This window comes from Mycena indigotica (genome assembly GCF_014461135.1).
Source record: "Mycena indigotica strain 171206Taipei chromosome Unknown Mind.scaff0011, whole genome shotgun sequence".
NCBI classification, from domain to species: Eukaryota; Fungi; Basidiomycota; class Agaricomycetes; order Agaricales; family Mycenaceae; genus Mycena; species Mycena indigotica.
Genome location: NW_023503010.1, coordinates 1,271,563 through 1,275,730, shown reverse-complemented (window position 1 = coordinate 1,275,730; position 4,168 = coordinate 1,271,563). Strand labels below are relative to the sequence as shown.

At 56.9% G+C, this 4,168-nt stretch overlaps 1 protein-coding gene across 1 annotated transcript; it reads left to right on the top strand.

The window, feature by feature from the left end:
• Window positions 1–439: 439 nt before the first annotated feature.
• On the top strand, window positions 440–1,639 carry MIND_01165600 (uncharacterized protein; the record flags this gene model as incomplete). The annotated part of the gene is made up of 1 exon (XM_037368176.1): window positions 440–1,639. The coding sequence occupies one exon, from the start codon at window positions 440–442 to the stop codon at window positions 1,637–1,639; it is 1,200 nt and encodes a 399-aa protein (XP_037215102.1).
• Between the last annotated feature and the right edge of the window lie 2,529 nt (window positions 1,640–4,168).

Sequence of the window (4,168 nt, the reverse complement as noted above, 5' to 3'; positions counted from 1 at the left end):
TCTAAGATGTAATAGCGGTAAAATGGGCTAACATATTTTAAAGTAGTATACATTACCCACAATGAGCCCAAATTACTGGGGGAGGGCCCTGGGAGGAGGTTTTTCCTGATGCACACGGGTCAGAGCCGCTGCATCAGCGAAGCTGTGCCCGGCACTGTGGGGGCGTGCTTCTTGCTCCCACCATCGCCCGTTGTGGCAGCGGGACTGCGTCGCGTTGGGCGATGCACGGGCCCGCATCATGATCGCGATGATCAACGCCGCTGATACAGTCCCTGCGCGGATGAACAGATGCTGATGTGCGTTGCCAGCCTGCGCGCAATGTAAAGCTGCGGGCTCTGGCTGGGAGAGTGCTAGTGCTCCCGCGGATCCCCTTCCCTGCTTTGCAGCCCTGCTGCTATTCAGCCCGCGGCTGAGGACGAATTTTCTGACCACAATCCCGATGCCGTACGCATACCCGCCGCGCAGCCCGCCGCTCTCCGTCGCGACGGCGCCGCACCCCGGCCCCGAGGCGCTGGCGCTGGACTTCGCGGGCGTCGCGCTGTGCCCGAGCCCCGCGACCGCGCTCTCGTGCTCGTACCAGAGCTCACACGTGCTGCCCGCGTCCCCGCGCGACTCGCCCCTCGACAGCGGGCCGGCGTTCCTGAGCTCGCCGCTGGAGATAGCCTGCCACGGGCTCGACTACGACGACGAGGACGACCGCGCGCCGCTTCTCGGACCGGGAGCGGGACCGGCCGAGGACGGGCTGCCACCCAGCAGCAGCCCCGGGACGCGTGCACGCCGGCTGTTCCCGCACGCGACGCGGAGCGTCTTCCTCGGGACGTCCCGCGCGGCGAGTATCCGCGCGGCCCTCGCGTTCCGCCCGCGGCGCCGCGCGTGCACCGTCGACGACGCCCTCCCCCTCCGCGCCGTGCAGCACAGCCCTGGCCCCGCCCCCGACGGCATTAGCAAGACTCACGTGCACGCCCACTCGGACGGCGGCATGCGCGCAGAGTCCCCGCACACGTGGCGCGCGTTTGGTCTGCGGCGCCACGCGACCCTGCCCGTCTTCGTCTTCGGCGCCGTCCCGGAGGAGGCGGTGGCGCCCGGGCCGGGGCCGGCGGGCGGCTTCCGCGGGACGGACCAGCGTCCTCGCAAGGCGCGCACAAGCAATTCATCCTGGGGCGACCAGTTCCGGCTGCGCGAGAGCATCTCGCCCGCGGCGTTCGGCGCGGCGACCGGCGCAGAGGAGCTCGCCGAGTTGGACGAGCCGGTGCGCGAGGCGCTGTACGTCAACGCGGCGCTCAGAGCGCGCGGGCTGGCCTACGAGCCCGTGGTGCCGCCTGCGAGTGCCCGGACCGACGACTCGGAGCACGTGAGCGCCAACCTGGGCGTCCGGCGCAAGTACCCAGTCCGCGTGTCGTCGCTGGGGCAGCTCGTCAACCACGACATCGCGGCGCTGCACGTGGCGCTGGAGGAGGTGCTCACCGAGACGAGCCAAATCACGTCGACGCCGTCGCTGCAGGCGAGTGCGCCGAGACCGCAAAGCCAGAGCCGCGCGCTGCCGACGCCGCCGTTGAAGCTTGTGACAGGGTCCAAGTCGCGGCAGAATGTGACGCCGCTGCGCGCGGCGCGCTCCGTGCCGAACTTCCGGTCCGTCTAGATCTAGCGTAAGGATCGCGGCGTTGGCAAGCTGATGTGGCGGAAGGGCAACTGGAGTGAGCTGTCGAAACTGTGTATTTATAATTGGCTATCTGCATTTGTAGTGTTTTGGGTGTTCGAGTTGTATCATGTTTACACTGTGTTTTCGCGATTGAAGGCGTCACGGTGGATGCCACTGGCTAGCCCGGGGAAAAGTGGGGCTGTGCTTCTCATCTTGCCTCCGCCCACCATGATCGGCGTTGGCAACGATCCCCTGGCCCATATTTCAGAGGACCTGGAACGCGAGATCTTCGAAGTTACGGCGATTACGGAGCCCGCGATGATGCTCCCGCCTCCCGCTCATGCCTGTCGCACGGCGCGTCCATACTTAGATGGTAGGTGCCATGTTGATCGCATATCCCAACCGGCCGCCGTCCTGGCCGCTCGCGGCCGCCGACCGTGACGTCCTGGCCATGGAGCACATCGTCGCCCGCTGCCCCGGCCTGCGCGAGGTGCCCGGCGGCTTCTATCTCACCGACAGCGTCATTGCTGCAGCGCAGTTCGCGGGCTGGGGCGCCGTGCCAGTGATAGAAGGATTCGCACCGCTAACGGTAGATGTCTTCGGTAGGTTGTTTCACACCCCCTAAGCTGATCATGAGGGGCTCTACGTGCGGCGGCGGCAAGCACTAGTCGCGGCGACTCGAACAAGGTTCAAGGCGGGAAGACTTCCAGTTGGACTAGCCAGCGCGAACGTCTGGACCGTCCCACTGGAGACAAAGAAGCACCCCGGGCCCAGGGGCCTGGGCCCCGGCAACTTGAGCTCACCGGACTCCGAAGGGAAGGCGGTCGGACTTCGGGCGGGATCTGAGCAATGAGGCGCTCTGCTGATCTGACATTGCTCTGCGCCAGCAAAGAACAGTCTGGCGCACATCCCACGCTATGTCTTCTATGGAAGGCGGGTAGAACATAGAGCGGAAGCAGTCCCACGCTAATTCTTCCGGAGCATGCAGGACTCGCAAGGCAGCTTATCTTGCTCCTGACCACCACTGCATACCTGCAATGTATCAAGAGCCCACAATCCGAATAAACAATCTCTACGGTATCTACTGGCACCTTCCATTACATCTTACTCAAGTGCAGTCAGGTGGTCATGGAGGAGCTGGTGGTCCTAGCCAGACAGGTGCTGCTGGTCGAGGTGGAGATGGACAGGGAGCTCACCTGGACTTTTCTCACAGCCAAATCACTACGTGGGTGGTCAGCAGCAATATGGCTATGGCTAAAATAGGTATCCTATGCAGGATGATCAACAACCATCATGTTTTACCCCAAGGTCAGTTTTTTTTAAATCATTATCCTATTTGTATAAAATGTAACTTGGCCATTACATAGACCATGAGCAGTTTCAATATTGGGTTTCACCAGTGAATCCATTCAAGGACCAAGAGAGAATCTCTGCACAATCTCAAGGAAATGCTGGCCAATGGCTATTCAAGGATCCAAAATTTAAAAGATGGGTATCGGGAAGTGCCAAATTATTGTGGTGCCGGGGAATATGTGAGAACTTATGTATTTAATGTTATTGGCTTGCTGCTAATTTCTAAAACAAAAAAATATAGCTGGTGCAGGCAAAACTGTACTTGTGTGAGTTTCATTTCATACAGTATATCCAACACAGTTCTCACAGGATTGACAGCTCCAAAGTCATTGAACATCTTAGCCAATGGGCTGCCAGTGAAGATAATGAAATTGGTGTCACCTGGACATATATTAACTACAAGGACCCTGCCACTCAGACAGTCCGAAATATATTAGGTGCATTGTGGAAACCCCTAGCTCTTAGTGATGAAGCCCTGATACCTGCGCAATTGCGGTACTCTCAGCATAGAAACAAGGGCACTTCAGGCACAGAACAAGAATGGATCAAGATTCTAGAAGACTTAATACAAGCTTCTCCATATAAAACTGTGTATATTATTCTTGATGCCCTGGATGAGTACTTGGATAAACCATATGCTCTGTTGCATCAAATGCTTGGGCTAGGAAGAAAGGTCAAGCTCATGATCACCTGCCGACCTGATATTGCTCAACCTCAGGGTACATACATGCATATCCTTGACATACAAGCCCATGATGAGGATATTGAAGCTTATGTGAAAAGAGAAATTAGATATAGCCAGTCTTTCCAGTCATTCTTACGACAGGATCACACTTTGACTACTGCAATGATTGCCCAATTAAAACTCAAAGCAAACAAAATGTTGGTAATAAAGAATATTCCAGGATCCTCTTTCACTCAAATTGATTAGGTTTTTGATTGTGAAACTACATCTCAAGTCCCTCTTACAGTCTCCAACATTAGAGGAATTTCGAAGACGCTTATGCAGTCTACCTTCAAATGTAGATGAAAACTATCATGCTACATTACAACGCATATATGTAAATGATCAGATAGATACTGCCCAAGCACTGGAAATACTTGGATGGGTAACATTTGCCAAAAGGCAACTAACACTAGAAGAATTGCAAATAGCTCTTGCAATTAATAGGTGTG